At 40.8% G+C, this 18618-nt stretch overlaps 1 protein-coding gene and 1 non-coding gene across 2 annotated transcripts in view; both read right to left on the reverse strand.

Annotated features, from left to right (window-relative positions):
- LOC125452135 (cytochrome P450 7A1-like) overlaps positions 1 to 18618 on the reverse strand; it is a 37117-nt gene that overhangs the window by 16372 nt on the left and 2127 nt on the right. Inside the window, exons 2-3 of the mRNA XM_048530157.2 lie at positions 12561 to 12801; positions 4956 to 5566 (exon numbers count right to left, since the gene is read on the reverse strand). Of these exons, the coding sequence (XP_048386114.1) occupies positions 4956 to 5566; positions 12561 to 12801 (852 nt within the window). The remainder of the gene's footprint in view (positions 1 to 4955; positions 5567 to 12560; positions 12802 to 18618) is intronic.
- On the reverse strand, positions 4099 to 4230 carry LOC125452150 (small nucleolar RNA SNORA35). The gene has a single exon (XR_007247482.1). It is a non-coding gene; the product is annotated as a small nucleolar RNA SNORA35 (small nucleolar RNA).

Here is an 18618-nt window from a genome sequence, read left to right on the forward strand (position 1 = left end):
TACCAATGATGCAGCATGACCTCTTAACTTACCAAGGTGATCTGTGTGAACAAACAAGCTCCAGCTCTACAGGAAAATGTGGTCTAGGAAATTAATAGGTATATGCCAAATTACATCCTTAGCCATGTAAAATCACACATTGGACCATGTTTCCGTGCCTTGTGTATAAAGTTAATAATATGCTTGTTTGTAGAAATGTCCCTACTCCTGGGTCAGGAGGCCAGGTTCATGTCCCACCTGCTGCAGAAGTGTATTATAGTGTCTCTGAACAGGTTGATTAGAAAATTAGGTGCATGTTTAATACATGTTCATCAGTCTGCACTGGCACTTGTCTGGTTGACTGTCCGCAGCTCCTTGAGTCTGGTTCTAATGCTTATAGAAGCTGAGTTTCCAATTAAGGACTGTAAGTTTTCCAAAATAATTTTAATAAAATCCACATAACAAATAGACTGGACACTAGGAATATTGATGAAAGGAACTATTATACTTAAGACTTGAAAATCTGGAACATGCTTATTCAAATTTTGGAATTCAGATTTTACACTGCTCTGTGCTGCCAACTCTCAACATATAGTGGTATCAGCAGACTGTAAACATGATCAAGACACACTTTTTGTGAACAATGCCTTTACGTTCATTTTCGTCTTATTCATAAACCAAAACCTCCAATATTATTGAGGGGAAGCTGAAATCAAAACGTCAAGGATAACAAGCAGTTACAAAGTCCACCTTTCAGCCACCCTCATCAGTGTGGTCTAATACTGTGAGAGGAAAAGCTGCAAATCTCTGTGGCTGAGCAGCATTGTGAATGGAGGAACGGTTAGCATAGGAGACAGATCACCAATTCCACATCTCCCAGGCTGATCCAGCTCCTTTCATAGATTTTCTACCTACTGCCTTTATCACCTCTTGAAGCAGAGTCCACAGTTGAAGAAGCAGCAGCATGGAACTGACAAAATTTGAAATCCTAAAGTATCCAAACATTTGAAGCAGTAAAACGGACAACTGAGATTTTTTTTCAAAAAAGCAGTTTTGCTGCCACCGCACTCCGCCACCCAAAATTTGCTTCCTGAGGTAAGCCAAGTTTGCCTAGTAATTTTTTTTCTTTATTCATTCACAGGATGAAGGTATCACCAGCTAGGCAGCATTTATTGGACAGTTAAAAGTCAACCACATTGCTGTAGGACTGGAGTCACATGTCGGCCAGACCAGGCAAGGATGGCAGTTTCCTTTGCCTAAAGTGAACCAGATGGGTTTTCCCCAGCAATCAACAAAGGATTTGTAGTCATCATTAGATTAATAATGCCAGATATTTATTGGATTCAAGTTCCATCATCTACCATGGCAGGATTTGAACCCAGGTCCCCAGAATGTTATTTGGGTCACTGAATTAACAGTCCAGTGGAAATACCACTAGGCCATCACGTCACAGGGAAACTTGCGATCTGTCTGGCAGAGATTTACCCACTATATCCCTTTCATAGTATGGCAACCAAACCTAGACACAGTATTTGAGGTGTCAAATTAAAATGCATTGCAAAAACCCAAGAGCTTCATGAACTTGCAAACATGTCATTTAGTATGTGCATGCTTATAATCTTGTGCCTGTTAATTTTCAGAACACCACCATATTTAATGGCCAAAGTGAAAAGAAATTAATCCATTGATCAATTTCCAAGCTCTTCCATTTATTTTAGTCTTTCTCAGTATTGACTAACAGTTCAATTTGGTGTCATTTGAAAAGTTAAAATTCTATGTTTAATTTGAAAGTCTAAATTGCTGATATGAATTGTGAAGTGCTCCAGTACCAGAGCTTGTAAACTACTGCCCATTGTTCGCTGTTCTGAATAACCGTCCCATGAGTTTGTTTTCATCTTGACTAACTAGCTATACATTTTACCTGTAACCCAATCAACTTAACTTATTATCCAACAAATGCTTATTTTGCACAGACATATGTTATCCGCCAGGGGAACTTTAGTGTTGCTAAGTCATCCAGAGAATTAAAAAAAATTGCCCCAACCTCATATTGTTTGAAAACTGGAAAAACTGTAAAGGCTAGAAATCAGAATCAAAAACAGAAACTGCTGGAAAAGCTCAGCAGGTCTGTCGGCATCTATAGAGAGAAATTAGAGATAACATTTTGGGTCCAATGACTTTTCCCCAGGAAATTTCCTCAGGAACGCTTTTCCAGCAATTTGTTTTCGTTGCCCATATTCTTTGATCCGATTCATTAGCCTATGTGATTTTGAAAATCTGAACAACATCTAATGCATACTACTGTTAACCATACAAAAACAATTAAGTTTGCTGAATCAATTATTGCCCCTTGAAACCGACGTGAACATTATGTTAATTTCCTCATCTTCTATTCCCTCCTCTGGTATGAATTTCATTCTGTCCCATATCACTCCCCCACAATTGATGGGATGGTTAAACTTCCCCACAACACCAATGGAAAGATTATTTAATATGCAAAAAATCTAGTTTTTTTATCATTTCAGATTTCCAGCAGCTGCAGTTTGTTCTGTAAAAAAGAAATTGTTAAAGAAACTCAGCAGGTCTGTGGAGAGAAAGTGGAGTTAACCTGATTCTCCAGCACTCCTCCAGACCCACAGAGTTTCTCCACAAACAGCATTCAACATCCTTATCAAAAATCAAAGTACAGTTCATTTTTTGACTTTTTCAACTTCCTTCCCAATTGCTTAGTGTATGTTGTGTGGAAAATTTTAGGTTTTAACTAGACACTGGAAATAGCGCTTAATTGAAAAAAGAAATTATGAAGCACTACTAAATGCTCATAAAGTTTAAGATCTAATTTACCATTAAAGATTTACTTATTCTTGAATGGACAAGCACCAACTTTCTGGCATGTCTACTGAATGTCCAGTATGGCAAAAAAAAGTTTTAATGCTGAGGTACTTGTGTAACAAAGGACACGCTCACAATCAGTGAGTACACTGATATTATAAACTAGTTTGCTACCACACATTAATAGACACCTTAAATGTTTAGTATTTAAGAAAATAAACATCAAATTCCCTTTTGAATGTCACCACTGAATCTTTCAGTAAACTTCAGATTCAAAATCTCATAGGCTGTGTCAAAATCAAGTTTCTTCATCCCTTCAAGACTGCAGCATGTACATTCCCTCATTCTTTCCAACAAACTTAATCACTTAGGTATTCTTAAAACACCCAAATCATCTCTGACCTCGTGAAGTCTATGTTATTACAATTTCATGGTTCATCATCTTAAACTTTAAAAATGGTGAACATTCCTTTACCCAAGTTAACACTAAGAGAAAGGTTTATTATATCCCACAAGGATACTATATGCTTCACTCTGCTGAAAAAAAATCATATCATTTTACTTAATTTGATGTCAATGTTGCTTTGTGAAACACTAACATATTACATTTATCCCAAATGGTTTATCTCCTTACAAATCTACACATGTGGCACATACCCAATCTCCCCTAAATGTATTTGTACATGTGTTATCCTGAGATGGCTGAGAGGCGGTTAAGTATAAGTAATGTAGTGAATTGTAAATTCCCTCTGCTCCCAAGCTAATTTTGCCTTTCCTGGGTGGATATCACATTTCTGCATCACATGCATTCAAATCAATCAGAATCGTTAATATCGGCCAGAAACTGAATGGCAAAACAGACTTGATGGGTCAGACGGCCTAATTCTACTGCTATGTTTTATGATCCTATGTTGCACCATTAGGGGCTGCAGATGTTTCATGGCTCATTCTGCAAGTATAGAGTTGTTCCTCACAGTCTGCATGTGTATTGCTTCAAATAGTTATCAATTCACTTAAAATAAATTATCTATGTTCACTGGAGTCAGGTAGTGACATTCCACAATGTCACCACTCAAGGATACAAAGTTCTTTAATCAATCACCTTAGAATTGGTGGAAGAATGGCAAACTGGAGGACAGTAATGGGAAGCTTACCAAAACCCACAATATGGAAATCATCCATTGATTTTCCATTTTCTACTTATATGGTGTCCCTTGTAAAATAATTAAGCATTTCTAGAAATTGTTCCACAGAAATGATTTCAAAGTTTCCAAGGTGGAAAGTCAGAATTGTCCCCAGTCTTTGAAAGAGACAAACTATAAGTAAAAGCTCAGCCCTTCTACAAACTGGAATTTGATCTTGCATAAGAATGAGACGTGGAAGGCCACAGACAAGTTACCAAGACACTAAGTTGTGCTTCTTTCAGTGCCAGACTGGCAGACAATCTTAACTAAACAGGAAAATAGTAAGAAAAGATTTGGGATGGGATTAGCAGCTTGTAACTAACAGGATAGTGCAGGGATCAGATCTTGAGGAAACAAAACACCTAAAGAACTGTGGATACTGGAAATCAGAAACAAAAACAGAAATTGCTGGTACAACTCAACGGGTCAGACAGCATCTGTGGAGAAAAAGCACAGTTAACGTTTTGAGTTCAGTGCCCCTTCTTTAGAACTGATTATAACTAGGAAAAGGTCGGTATATAAGCTGGAGAAGGGGTGGAGAGGAGTAGGAGTAAACAATAGGTGGAGATAGAGTCCAGAGAGAGAGAGAAAAACAGCCAATGAGGCTATTGCTAAATCTCGAGTTCTGCAGACAAAACCTGGGAGAGTGCTGGGTAGAAGTGGTAGTGTCTTCCTTTCAGATCACATCTCCTCTGCCTCTCCCCACAGACTTTTAGAATGGTCTTCAATGTTGTTCTCCCCCTAATGTTCTCAGCCCCGAAACCCTTCACCAGGCACATCAGACAGCTGATAAAAGTCCACACTCCCACAGCAAGGTGATTAGGTTAGAAAGCTGGTCGAAGGAAAGACATACAAATGGTTGTGGAACAAGATAAACAGACAGCATAACGTTGTGCTCAGGTTTAAAATCACTTCAAACTGTTCAAACTTTTAAGATAAAATTATAAATAACAACAATACCTTAGTAAATAATATACACTCCAGAAGGCAGCAGGAAGTGTATTTGCCTGTGAAGCCCACAGCATTGTGGTATGGGACCTCCCTTTGTTAAGTTCATCAAGTGCAGGTGAACGATCAAAAAGTGCCATTCTTTCCTCTATAAGGCTAGATTTATTGTCATTCTGTCTTAGGTTTTTGTGCAGTAATGCTTGCGCTAGAGCCATTCTTGATTGCTTGGCAACTTTCAAAAATAAAATTGGAATACCAGCAGCTAAAAGAGGAAATATATTGTCAAACACCTTAAAGTTCTCCATGATAGACTGAATGGCAGCATGCTGAGCCTTTATCTTTTCAATCTTATTATGTTTCATTGCTTTTTCATTTTTTCCAAAGAGTGTTAAATACCCAGCTTCAAACATTATCCTGTATGAAAATGCATAAAGGCTTTCAGTGGTCCAGTTTCCAGAATCTGACATTTTCTTGTCTTGTAACATCACAAATTGGAGGTTTTCCATTAAGCTTGAGGTCAGAGGGCCCAAAGAGATTCCCTGCAAGGTCTTGCTGAAGATTTGATGAATCTCATCATAGCTTATCTCATATTTAGCATCGGTAAAATCTGCATGACCAAATACCTGTGGAAGGCAAATTGGAACATTCTTTTCATTATTGTACATGGAAATTAAATTAAATCAATTTTTTTTAATGATAGATCACAAAGAATTGCACATATCATAATATAAAGAAAAACATCACTTTGCAGATAATAAATACAGACTAGTTACTTTCTATACAACAATTTATAAATGAAAGCTGTCTTTTACACACAATTATTATTTTGTGCTGCAGGCATTCAGGAAAGAATAGACAAAATGTCTCTTCTGACCGTCTTTGCCACAAAATTTGAACTCCTTTTCTCCTGATGAAAAGTTCACTAAATGTTAAATTAAGAAAGAATTCGCAAGATTTCTTCTAACTGAGAGCAATTTGGTTCACTACTTTTAAATACTAATAGCAGCAAGGATGGAGATCTCAGGAGTCCATTGACTAAACTAAAACTATGCTCAGAAACAGGATTCTTTCATTTAGTAGAAAAGTGAAATAACTTGCAAAGCGAAGAGACAGTGACTTGTAAGAAAAAGGGTCATTTATCAGCCATGGGAGACAAACAACATGCTTATAGATGTGAAATTGTTGAAGGCTCCTGAAGCCAGAATGAGCTTAGCAAGCTCAAAGCATTTTTTTTCAAGGAAAATTTCAGAGGCAATATGAAATGAGTCAAAGGTTGGTCACTGATGGTGCAGTGAAAGAAGTGAGAACAGGTAGTAATCCAATATCGGAGAAATCGAGGGCCTGGTTAGGAAATATGAATGTAGAAATTCACTGAGATAAAGAATGAAAGAATGGAAAGAATTAGAAATAAATATCTTAGTATCAATTGTCTGATCGAGCAAAGATTTTCATTGTCATTGCCTGAGTGATAATCTAAATGGGTGAGTAGTCTGCTCTTTATTTAACGCATTTCATTTTCATGACAGAAATCTACCCATTACTGTTTTTAGAAATTAGTTCCATAGAACTTCAACAAACTCATTCAGAGATAGTAGGAACTGCTGATACTGGACCCGTGAAGGGTCAAGACCCGAAACGTCAGCTTTCCTGCTCCTCTGATGCTGCCTGGTCTGCTGCTGTTCATCCAGCTCTACACCTTGTATTCTAAAAGAAACTCCTGAGTGCTTGCAGGGCTTTTCCTGTTGTAAACTTGTATAAATGCTAGCAAAGCTGATCCAGAACTCTCCTCTTTTATTGTCTTTTGTCGCAGTACATTGACCTTCTTTGGATCACTTGGTAAAGCATGACACATCCATCTCAACAAGTCTTTCTAATTTCTGTCTTCTAAATTCACTCTTTGCCAGCATTACTTTTCTCAGTTATGAGGACAAGTGCCCACTTACTTTAAACCACGTATAAGTCAACTTACTACTTTTGCCAATAGCACAGTGAAGGTGCTATCCATTTTTTTCTTTGCCTTTGCAATTTGGACTGCTCTATCTCAACGTTGCAGGAGGGGTAACCTGATAAGGGCCCGAAACATCAGCTTTCCTGCTCCTCTGATGCTGCTTGGCCTGCTCGACAGTCATCCAGCTCTACACCTTGTTATCTCAGATTCTCCAGCATCTGCAGTTCCTACTATCTCTATAAGTTGACAAGCAGTCTGTGTTCTCATTCCAATGTCTTCTCTTTGAAACGATCCACATATTTTGACATCTTTGGCAGTTCAGGTGTTCAAACAGATATAACTTATGTAATTCTTCATAATCCTTTGTATCCCTTCCCTCATGGCTATTGTGCTGTCTCGGGGAAAAACAGTTTTTAAAAATAATACTTAGTAATGAGCATACTGGTCCTTCATTTTAGAGTTGTACAAGCCAAACCAAACTAGTGTGCCTTATTCATCAGTATTACTGTTTTCTCCTTCTGGGCTATTTTCACTTCATCTCTTAATATAAGAACAGTTTTATTATTTTTATCATTTGTCATGCTGGTTGATAGGATACTGCAGACTAGAAAGGTAAGAAGTCCATAAAACATGGTTCCCATTTTGAGTTGACCAAGAGATTGACAGAGGAAATGAGTGATAACTTTGGTAAATTGTGCTTAGGCACAATCTGCAAGACCTTAGCCTTGAGAATCTATTAAAATGACTAATTTAGTTAATCTTCAAATTCAGTGAAGGCAAAAAACCGACAAAGCTAATGAACAGAAAAACCATGTTTCATGTATAACAGGTGGCTGATCTGATTCCATAACATTATCACTCCTGCTGATGTAGAAAACTACTTTCAGGGAATCATTCAATTTTATCCCAATAACTTTTCTAGGAAGGAGTTACAGCCCAACATTGGGACAATTTGTTGAATTAATGTTTCTCTTATAGTTTTACAGAATAGAATAAAGCAAGAAACTTATGCTTCAAGCTATTTCCTTCCTTTGTAATTGGCTCCACCACCTCCTTTCGTACATATTCACCCTTGCTATAATAATGTTTTGTGAAAAGACAATGTTCATTTCTAATTGTATTATAGTCTTGTCGGATAGAATTAGCACTTAAGATCATAAGTTTTAGGAGCACAATCAAGCCATTTGGCCCATCATGTCTGCTGTGCCATTCAACCATGGCTGATAAGTTTCTCAACCCCATTCTCCTGCATTCTCCCCATAACCCTTGATCCCATTACTAGTCAAGAACCTATCTATCTTTGTCTTAAATACACTCAATGACTTGGCCAGAAATAACCATCAATAGCAATGAGATCCACAGATTAACCTCCCTCTGGCTGAAGAAATTCCTCCTTATGTCAGTCTAAAGGGTCATCCCTTCACTCTGAAGCCATGCCCTCAGGTCCTAGTCTCTCCTACTAGGGGAAACATCTCTACATCCACTTTACCCAGACCTCACAGTATTTTGTAAGTTTTAATCAGATCACTCCCTCACCCTTCTAAACTCCATCAAGAACAGACCTAGAGCCCTCAACCACTCCTCATATGACAGGCTCTTCGTGCCCAAGGATCCTGTATTGATACCTGTTTTGAATAACAAGTACTACTTTGTTTCAGAGTTATCATCTACAGAGCCAAAGTCAGTTCAAAATGGCAACCATTTTGTGGTATTGCTACAATATTCAAGGCGTTGTGCTGTAAACGCTTGGGTAACTGCTGCCTGATACTCAGCATGGACACTGAGCATTTGTTTATTTCATTCACAGGATGTAGGAGAACACCACTAATGAAGCCAGTATTTTTTGCCCCTTTTCAAATTGCCCTTGAGAAAATGGTGGTGATCCAATGATTGTTACAACTCATATTTGAAGACCGTCAGGTTTGAATCCAAAAGCTCATTCCCAGGAAAGGGAAGGGGGAGTTGCATTTTTGATTAAGGGGACTATCACAGCAGTAGTCAGAGATGAAATAACTGATGGATCATCTAGTGATGCTTTGTGGGAGGAGCTAAGAAATAAGAAGGGGATGGTGACGTTATTGGGGTTGTACAATAGGCCTCTAAATAGTAAACAAGAATTAGAGGAAAAAATACACAAGGAGGTTAAGGAGACCTTCAGGAGCAATAAGGTTGTCATAGTGGGGGATTTTAATTTTCCTAACATAGACTGGGACTGCCATAGTGTTAAGGGCTTAGATGGAGTGGAATTTGGTAAATGTGTTCAGGAAAGTATCCGTAAGCAGTACACAGAGGGTCCTATTCTGAAAGGGGCAAAACTCAATCTACTGTTTGCAAATAGGGCAGGACAGGTGACTGAGGTGACAGTGGAGGAGCACTTTGGGACCAGTGACCATAGTTCTATTAATTGCAAAATAGTTATGCAGAAGGACAAAACTGGTCCACAGACTCAAGCTCTAAATTGGGGCAAGGCAAATTTTGATGGAATTAGACATGAGCTTGCAGGGGTTGATTGAAGTAGGTTGTTTGCAGGCAAAGGGACCTCTGGCAAATTGACGGCTTTAAAAGTATGATAGCTAGAGTTCAAGGTCTATATGCTCCTGAGAGGTGAAGGGCAAGGTTGGTAGGATTAGGGAACCTCAAGTGACAAGAGAGATTGAGGCTTTGACCAAAAAAAATCAAGGAGGCATGCCTCAAGTACAGGGAGCTGGGATGGAGCAAGGGGATACAGGAGCTTACTGAAGAAGGAAATCAGGGAAGGAGATAGCTTTGGCTGAGACGATTGGGGTGAATCCAAAGAAATTCTTTAAGTATATTAAAGGAAAAAAAATATAACTAATAGGAAGCCTCAAGGATCAAGGTGGACACACATGTGTGGAACTCCAGGAGTTGGGTGAGGTCCTCAATGAATATTTCTCTCCTGTGTGGACTATGGAGAAAGATATGAAGATTTGGGAACTTGAAGTTAGTGGTGATATCTTGGAGACAGTCCCCACAGCAGAGGAGGTGTTGGACGTATTAGAATGTATGAAGGTGGATAAATCTCCTGTCCTGATCAGATACACCTAAGAACCCTGAAAGAGGCGAGAGAAGAAATTGTGGGGGCCCTGGCTGATATATTTGCATCATTGTTAGCCATAGGTGAGGTTCCAGAGAACTGGAAGGAAGTGAATGTTGTCCCCTTATTCAGGAAGGGCTGCAAAGAAAATCCTGGGAATTATATACCAGTAAGCCTAACATCTGTGGTAGGTAAGTTACTTGAGAATATTCTGAGGCATAAGTTATACATGCATTTAGAAAGACAAGGTTTGATTAACAGGATCCAGCATGGCTTTGTGCTTTGGAGATCATGCCTCACAAATTTGTTCAGAGTTCTTTGATGAAGTAACCAGGAAGGTTGATGAGGGCAGGGCAGTAGACATAGTCTATATGGGTTTCAGTAAGGCCTTTGATGAGGTTCCACATGGTAGGCTGCTCTGGAAGATTCAATCACATAGAATCCAGGGAGGGCTGGCAAATTGGATACACAATTGACTTGACAGTAGGAAGCAGAGAGTAATAGTGCAAGGATGCTTGTTGGACTGGAGGCCTGTGACTAGTGGTGTGTCTTATGGGTCAGTGTTGGGTCCATTGCTGTTTGTTATTGATATCGATGATTTGAATGAGAATGTTCAAGGTATGGTTACTAAGTGTGTGGCTGACACTAAAATAGGTAGTATCATGGACAGTGAGGAACGTTATCAGAAATTGCAGCAAGATCTTGATCAGCTGGGCAAGTGAGCCAAGAAATGACAAATGAAGTTGAATATAGATGTAAGAGGTGTTGCATTTTTGAAAGTCAAATCAATGTAGGAGTTTCATGATGAATGGCCTTAAGGAGTGTAGTGGAACAGAGGGACCTTGGAGTTCAGGTCCATGGTTCTCTGAAAGGGAGTCACAGGTGGACAGGGCAGTGAAGAAGGCTTTTGGCACACTGTCCTTCATTCAGTCATTGATTATAGAAGTTGAGAAGTTATGTTTTAGTTGTACATGACATTGGTGAGGCCGTACTTGGAGTATTGTGTTCAGTTTTGGTCACCTTGCTACACGAAAGATGTTATTAAACTGGAAAGATTGCAGAAGAAATTTATAAGGATGTTCCCAGGGCTCAAGGGACTGAGTTATAGAAAGAGGTTGGACAAGCTAGGACATTTTTCTTTGAGCATTGGAGACTGAGGGGAATCTTATTTAGAAATGTATAAAATCATGACAGACATGGGTAGGGAGAATGCACTCAGTCTTCTTCCTAAGGTTGGGAAATCGAAGACTACAGGGCATCATCTTAAGGTAAGAAAGTAAAGAGTACATGGGAATGTGAAGGGAAACTTTTTGACACAGAGGGTGATACACATATAGAATGAACTGCCAGTGGAAGTGGTTGAGGCGGGTACAGTAACAACATTTAAAAGGCATTTGTACAAATACATGGACAGGAAAGGTCTAGAAGGATATTGGCCAACTGCAGGGAAATGGGGTTAGCATGGATGGACATTTTAGTCAGCATGGACCAGTTTGGGCCGAAGGGCCTGTCTCTGTACTGTAGGACTCTATGACTCAACAGTTGTGCATGTGTTCTAAGTTTGTCGATGATCAGTAGAAAGCAAAAAAACCAAACCAGAATACAGAGGTTTGAGATGAAGAGACTGAGAAAAAGAAGCAAAGTAGATTTTATAATATTCATGGAGCTAAAGCACACTAGGGAAATTAATAGTGAATGTTATTTGGTCATGAGAAGGTAAGGTAGAGGTCGGGTAAGAATGAACATTCAAGGGCTTTATGACATTTCCTCAGTAGTTCTTCCCCGAAGTTATGATCAGTAATTAAGAATGTAGAAATTCATCTCTAAGTGCTTAATTAAAATGTGTAAGCATGTAAATTGTAATTTAATGACTTATGTTGCTGAGTACAGCGTGAATACTTAAGTATGGCACAACAATGCAGATACAACATGTTTATGCAAAGATAGCTAAACTGGGATGATGTTAAAATAACTGAAAAACCAGAAAACAACCACAAACAGTGATTGATTATATGCTCCCAAAAGCAACTTGAGCAGGCAAGAACATGACGTTAATTTAGCTGAAGAATCAGATATTGCTTACCCTGCAAAGTAAGGACATCCTATATATCCAAAAGTTGTTCACATGTCACTGACTTGATTATGATTTGTAATTTTGACCTTGCTAAGCTACTTGGCAGGCTCAGACTTTGAAACTACCTTTTCAATACAGCAATCAAGACAGAAACCGAAACGTCAGCTTTTGTGCTCCTGAGATGCTGCTTAGCCTGCTGTGTTCATCCAGCCTCACACTTTGTTATCTTGGATTCTCCAGCATCTGCAGTTCCCATTATCTCAGAAATTATTTTTGACTGAGTTATTGCAATACATTTAAATTATATTTCTGAATCCACCAATTTTGGACATCATCATTTACATGAGATAGTCATGTGTTTATATTCAGAGTGTAATTGCAAGACGATTTGCCATCTGTTAAGCTTCTGGCAAAATATGATAAATCCGTTAAATCAGAGAAAGTAATACAATATGATCAATAAAATTAGCAACATATTCAGTTCATCATTTTGCACTGTACTTGGAAATAATACTTCAGAAAACAAGCAGGAGCTCTCACCCTTCTTGAAATTTTTAATGCAATGGTCTGAAAATTCAGATGTTTTCCATGTCGAATTACAGAACTGTATGAGAAGGGGTCAGTGATGAATGTGATGAAGTTTCCAGCTATTTTACATGTAAAAGCATCTCCATATTTCTTCTGGCGAGTTTGCAGAAACAGAAGAGGATTAGCACTAAACTCTAAAGCACAACCAATGAATGGAATCCAACCATTTTCAATGGGAGGCTCCCCCTCTCTTCTGCAGAAAGAAAAATATTGAAATAAATCAATGGGAATAAATATTCTCTGCACATCAATTAAATATAGTGGATGAGCGGGAATCACATCCCTCAAGAAAATTCAACCCAACAGCGTTCTGAGGAAAGTTGCTAGAAAAATAATTGCAATCCATCCAGTTTCACGCCAATTCTAATCCTTATTTAGAACCCGTACTTATTGCCCATGCGTGGTTTCTGTCCCTTTGTTTGCCTCCCATTATGTGCCTATCAAGGTGTTGTCTATCATAAATGTTGTTAATGTGCCTGCTTCCACCACCTCCACTGGCAGTGCATTCCAGGCACCCACCACCCTCTTGGTGAAAACTTTTCCCTGCATTTCTCCCCAAACCTGTGCCCGCTTGTATCATAGAATTTCTACAGTGTGGAAACAGGCCCTTTGGCCCAACAAGTCCACGGTGACCCTCACAGCATCCCACCCAAACCCATCCCCCTTTAACCCCCACCCCCCTCCAGTCTAGGCATCCCTTGAACTCTACAGGCAATTTAGCACAGCCAATCGACCTAATCTGCACATCCTTGGACTGTGGGAGGAAACCAGAGTACTCGGAGGAAACCCACGCAAACACAGGGAGAATGTACAAACTCCACACAGACAGTCATCCAAGGGTGGAATCAAACCCAGGTCCCTGGTGCGGTGAGGCAGCAGTGCTAATCACTGAGCCACCATGCCACTGCAGATGACCTTTCCACCTCAGAAAAAAATCCTTTAGACTGTCCACCTTATCTATGCCTCTCATAATTTAGTAGGCCTCTATCAGGTCGTCCCTTAGCCTTCATCTTTCTGGTGAAAACAATCTGAGTTTATCCAACCTCTCCTCATACTAAAAACCTCCAGACCAGAAAGGCCCTCCGCTTCTTCCTGTCCCGCAGGCCCGACCAATCCCCTTCCACCGACACCCTCATCCACCTAGCCAAACTCGTCCTCACCCTCAACAACTTCTCTTTCGATTCCTCCCACTTCCTACAGACAAAGGGGGTGGCCATGGGTACCAACAAGGGCCCCAGCTATGCCTGCCTCTTTGTAGGTAACGTGGAACAGTCCCTCTTCCGCACCTACACAGGCCCCAAACCCCACCTCTTCCTCCGTTACATTGATGACTGTATCGGCGCCGCCTCTTGCTCCCCAGAGGAGCTCGAACAGTTCATCCACATCACCAACACCTTCCACCCCAAACTCAAGTTCACCTGGGCCATCTCCAACACATCCCTCACCTTCCTGGACCTCTCAGTCTCCATCTCAGGTAACCAGCTAGAAACTGATGTCCATTTCAAGCCCACTGACTCTCACAGCTACCTAGAATACACCTCCTCCCACCCACCCTCCTGCAAAAATTCCAACCCCTATTCCCAATTCCTCCGCCTCCGCCGCATCTGCTCCCAGGATGAGGCATTCCACTCCCGCACATCCCAGATGTCCACGTTCTTCAAGGACTGCAACTTTCCCCCCGCAGTGGTCGACAACGCCCCTGACTGCGTCTCCCGCATTTCCTGCAACACATCCCTCACACCCCGCTCCCGCCACGACCGCCCCCAGAGGATCCCCCTCATTCTCACATACCACCCCACCAACCTCCGGATACAATGCATCATCCTCCGACACTTCCGCCATCCACAATCCGACCCCACCACCCAAGCTATTTTTCCATCCCCACCCTTGCCTGCCCTCCAGAGAGACCACTCTCTCCACGACTCCCTTGTCCGCTCCACGCTCCCCTCCAACCCCACCACACCGGGCACCTTCTTCTGCAACCACAGGAAGTGCTATACTTGCCCCACACCTCCTCCCTCACCCCTATCCCAGGCCCCAAGATGACCTTCCATATCAAGCAGATGTTCACCTCCACATCTGCCAATGTGGTATACTGTATCCATTGTACCCGGTGTGGCGTCCTCTACATTGGGGAAACCAAGCGGAGGCTTGGGGACCGCTTTGCAGAACACTCCGCTCGGTTCGCAACAAACAACTGCACCTCCCAGTCGCAAACCTTTTTAACACCCCTTCCCATTCCTCAGATGACATCTCCATCATGGGCCTCCTGCAGTGCCACAATGATGCCACCCGAAGGTTGCAGGAACAGCAACTCATATTCTGCTTGGGAACCCTGCAGCCCAATGGTATCAATGTGGACTTCACAAGCTTCAAAATCTCTCCTTCCCCCACTGCATCGCAAAACCAGCCCAGTTCTTGCCCTCCCCCCACTGCATCACAAAACCAGCCCAGCTCGTCCCCTCCCCCCAATGCATCCCAAAACCAGCCCAGCCTGTGTCCGCCTCCCTAACCTGTTCTTTCTCTCACCCATCCCTTACTCCCACCTCAAGCCGCACCTCCATTTCCTACCTACCACCTCCTCCCGCCTCCTTGACCTGTCCGTCTTCCCTGGACTGACCTATCCCCTCCCTACCTCCTCACCTGTACTCTCCTCTCTACCTGTCTTGTTTTCTCTCCATCTTTGGTCCGCCTCCCCCTCTCTCCCTATTTATTCCTGTTCCCTCTCCCTATTCCCCTCTCTGATGAAGGGTCTAGGCCCGAAACGTCAGCTTTTGTGCTCCTGAGATGCTGCTGGGCCTGCTGTGTTCATCCAGCTCCACACTTTGTTGTCTTGGATTCTCCAGCATCTGCAGTTCCCATTATCAATCGACATCCTGGTAAACCTTTGCTGCACACTTTCCATCCTCATCAATTGTGTCATCCACAAATTTACTAACCATACCATCTACATTTTCGTCCAGAATATATATATATAATAAACAAACCCTGCGGGACACCACTTATTACTGATCCCCATTCTGACAATCACCCTTCCACTGCTATTCTCTGTATTCCATGACCAAGCCAGTTTTGCGAACAGCTAGGCAGCATAACTTGGATCCCTTGAGACTCTACCTTTTGTATCAGCCTGCCATGAGGTACTTTATCAAGTATGTTACTCCATGGGGACAACATGCACTGCCTTTCCCTCATCAATTGTTCCAACACCTCCTCAAAAAACTCAATCAAGTTGGTGATACATGACCTTCCTCATAGAAACCCATGCTGCTTATCACTTACAAGTCCATTCACTTCCAAATGTGAATACATCCTCTCTCTTAGTATTTTCTCCAACAGCTTCCCCACCACTGACATCAGATTCATTGGCTTGTAATTACCTGGATTATCTCTATTTCTCTTCTTAAACATTTAGATATTTTTGAATATTTTACACACTGATAAAGTATGAGATTTTAGAGTTATTGTTACCTTAAGCTTTTTTCTATTTTTTTCATGGGATGTGGGTGTCGAAGTCTGGGGCCACAGATAAAGCCCATTCCTATTTCCCAAAGGACAGTTCAGAGTCACCCAAATCACTCTGGGTCTGGAGTGACATGTAGGCCACATACCAGGTAATGACAGCAGATTTTATTTCATAAATGGCATTAGTGAACCAGATGGGTTTTACAATTGACAGTGGTGACATGGTCACCATTAGGTGGGCTTTTTATTCCAGATTTTCTTTGGAATTTAAATGTTACCACTTACCATGATGGGTTTAAATCCCAGATTCCTGGATGACTAGCCTAAAGTTCTGGACTGCTAGTCCAGTGGCATTATCACTACATCCATATTTTATGAGTGATTTAATTGGTTTCTAATTATCTGTAAACCGTATATTTCTTTTGATATTTCAGTTCCACTGAATTTGTAAACACTATTGCAAAGTATCTTAGTTCTTTGTTACTGCTAGATTAAATGGCTGACACTTCAGAGAATTTAGTTAGGGATGTCTCATGAATTTTGTGACTCATTTGTACTTCGTCAGTATACCAGTTTTAATGATGGAAAGAAATAACACAACCTCAAGTTGCAAAATATGAAAAATGAGGTCAGTGCACATAATAAATCACTTAATTAATCTCATTGGATCTTATACCAATCAAACATAAACAACTTTGTTAAGTTAATTAGAAAGTTCCTTTCAACAATAAATCATATATCTTAAGGAACAAAGACAGCAAATGAATCACCACAATTCTAAATTTAGGAGAGTGTCAGGATAACATAGACCAGATAGTGAAATAGCACAACAGCTTCATGTGGAGGTGGTGGCCTACTGGCATTATCACTGGACTGTTAATCCAGAGGCATAAGGGATTCTGGTTCAAATTCTACCACGGGAAAGGGTGGAGTTTGAATTCAATAGTCGAGTGGTGGCCATTTTTGTTGACTGTCAGAAAAACTCATCTGGTTCACCAATGTCCTTTAGGGAAGGAAACTGCCATTCTTACCTGGTCCGGCCTACATGTGACTCCAGACCCACAGCAATGTATTTGACTCTCAACTCTCCTCTGGACAATTAGGGATGGGCAATAAATGCTGACTTAACCAATGATACCCTCATGCCATAAATGAATAAAAGAAAATCAACTTAGAAGTGGCTTTGGAGAATTGATATGAAAAGACAGTACATTGTAAGTGGCACTACTTTGGAATATGCATGTAAGTGCCTACCTTTGTGCCCATACACTGATCCTGAAAGGTGATGTGGCAAATTGATAAGGTGGTTACAAAAATAAACACATTGGTTAACTTGTGTGTCTATCGGTAAGTGAAGATAAGAGTAAGGAAATGATATTACAATTTTATAAGTCACATGTTGGGTCTCAACTGCAGAACTGTAGTCAATTCTAGGCAACATATTTAAGGAAAGATGTAAATCATTCAGAAAATGAAGGGAGAAGATTTTTTTCAGTTTTTCTTTTAAACTGAGGATTAGTCACCTTGGGACAGAGAAATTTAAAAGGTGACCAAATATGGATCTTCAAGATGTTGAAGTATTTCATGAGCAGGTAGAAAAAATTACTCCCTCTGGTAAGTGAGTCAGGAATTGATTTAATATTATTGGGAATGGGGAGGGGGTGCAGAGGGGGTACGAGGGTATTTTATTCCACCTTTCAGAATTTGGAACAATGTACTGTACCTGAAAAGACAGTGGAAGTTAATTCCATAAATAATTTTAGAATTTGGGCAGATCATGAGGAACTTATGGGCAGAAAAAAAGTGATGTGAGACTAAACATTAGAACATAGAACATAGAACATAGAACAGTACAGCACAGAACAGGCCCTTCAGCCCACGATGTTGTGCCGACCATTGATCCTCATGTATGCACCCTCAAATTTCTGTGACCATATGCATGTCCAGCAGTCTCTTAAATGTCCCCAATGACCTTGCTTCCACAACTGCTGCTGGCAACGCATTCCATGCTCTCACAACTCTCTGTGGAAAGAACCCGCCTCTGACATCCCCTCTATACTTTCCTCCAACCAGCTTAAAACTATGACCCCTCGTGTTAGCCATTTCTGCCCTGCGAAATAGTCTCTGGCTATCAACTCTATTGATGCCTCTCATTATCTTGTATACCTCAATTAGGTCCCCTCTCCTCCTCCTTTTCTCCAATGAAAAGAGTTCGAGCTCAGTCAACCTCTCTTCATAAGATAAGCCCTCCAGTCCAGGCAGCATCCTGGTAAACCTCCTTTGAACCCTCTCCAAAGCATCCACATCTTTCCTACATTCTTGTTCTTTCCAAACACCTGTACAGATATGACAGGCTGAATGGCCACCCTCTGTGCTGTAGGTTCCCATGAGTCTTTGAATATATTGCGACACATTATTCATTCTTAAAGACACTTTCAGACAAATTGTCCCATTTTATTGAAAGTAGCTAGAAAATATTGCCCTCGGATTGGCAGCTCTCTCAGCAGCCCTTCACTGTTCATCTTGAAGCAGACAAATTTATCTC

Source organism: Stegostoma tigrinum, chromosome 5, assembly GCF_030684315.1.
Source record: "Stegostoma tigrinum isolate sSteTig4 chromosome 5, sSteTig4.hap1, whole genome shotgun sequence".
In the NCBI taxonomy this organism is placed as follows: Eukaryota; Metazoa; Chordata; class Chondrichthyes; order Orectolobiformes; family Stegostomatidae; genus Stegostoma; species Stegostoma tigrinum.